General features: G+C 36.5%; 1 protein-coding gene across 1 annotated transcript in view; it reads right to left on the bottom strand.

The window, feature by feature from the left end:
- The window catches only part of LOC113470715 (fatty acid synthase-like), a gene marked incomplete at its 3' end in the record, with an annotated part of 5,027 nt that overhangs the window by 1,885 nt on the left and 2,059 nt on the right, over positions 1 to 1,083 (bottom strand). Inside the window, exon 5 of the mRNA XM_026829376.1 lies at positions 212 to 482. Coding sequence (XP_026685177.1) covers positions 212 to 482 — 271 coding nt within the window. The remainder of the gene's footprint in view (positions 1 to 211; positions 483 to 1,083) is intronic.

Raw genomic sequence — 1,083 nt, 5'->3', positions numbered from 1 at the left:
AGACAGACAGACAGACGACACCGAAGCGAATACAATAGTCCGTCCCTTATACCTTTTTATTACCATTGTAATAATAAACGAAGGACGGACTAAAAATGAATACAACTTCAAAAATCGATAGTTTTGGGGGGGAAGTACTATATAACGTATCTAACTCATTTTTTTTGAAAATTGGACTCCCATCTTTTTTTCCCGAGGGGTCTTCAAATACATATATATTTCACCTTGGTGTCCAAATCATAATACACATCCACCAGGGAAGTATGCTTCTCCTTCATGGCATTCATGAACAGCCGTTTATCTATCAATATAGACTCAATGTTCCGCGGTAGATACACCTCAGAGTGTCGTTCTACATGAAGATACACGAGTACTTTGATTATGTTGTCCAGGAATAGAAGCCAGTCATCGAAGTCTATAATGGCGTGAACCAGATTGCGCTGGTATATGTTCCACCTGCTTGATGCATTGACATTTGGTATCTGGAATAGAAACAAAGTGGAATAGAATACAACTATATCAGTATATGTTCACCTGCTTGATGCATTGACATTTGGTATCTGGAATAGAAACAAAGTGGAATAGAATACGACCATATCACATAAAAAAATCTGGTGTGAACATCACACGACTTTCCTTATCCTATTGAATGATGCTTATTTGAGTGTTCTTCTATTGTAACTTTTACAATATCTCTAACCGTTTAGTTAGTATAGCTGAAAACCGCCGAAAAATGGTCGAAAGTAAAAAAAGATGGAAAAAGTTTAACCCGCGGCCTAGCGCTTACAAGGCAGACGCGCTACCAACCAAGCTAACTAGACTAGGTTTTTCTCGAGAAAGCCTCGAAATTCGAGTCGGATAAGAGTCATCAATGAAGTATCCAAAAAATGACAATGTAAGGAGAGGTTCAGTAACTGTTGTCCTGAGTCGCCACAATTGTAGACAATGATGTCTACAGTCTACAGTTTAGACAAGGAGTAAAATCAGCAATAGAGAATGATTGTACTTACGAGAATGATTGTACTGTACTCGTATGTTTAAAAATAAATAATAATAATAATAATAATAATAATAATAATAATA

Source organism: Diaphorina citri, unplaced genomic scaffold (assembly GCF_000475195.1).
Source record: "Diaphorina citri unplaced genomic scaffold, Diaci psyllid genome assembly version 1.1 scaffold1773, whole genome shotgun sequence".
Classification (NCBI taxonomy): Eukaryota; Metazoa; Arthropoda; class Insecta; order Hemiptera; family Psyllidae; genus Diaphorina; species Diaphorina citri.
The sequence above is the reverse complement of the archived record's forward strand: the minus strand, read 5'-3'. Positions and strand labels throughout refer to the sequence as shown.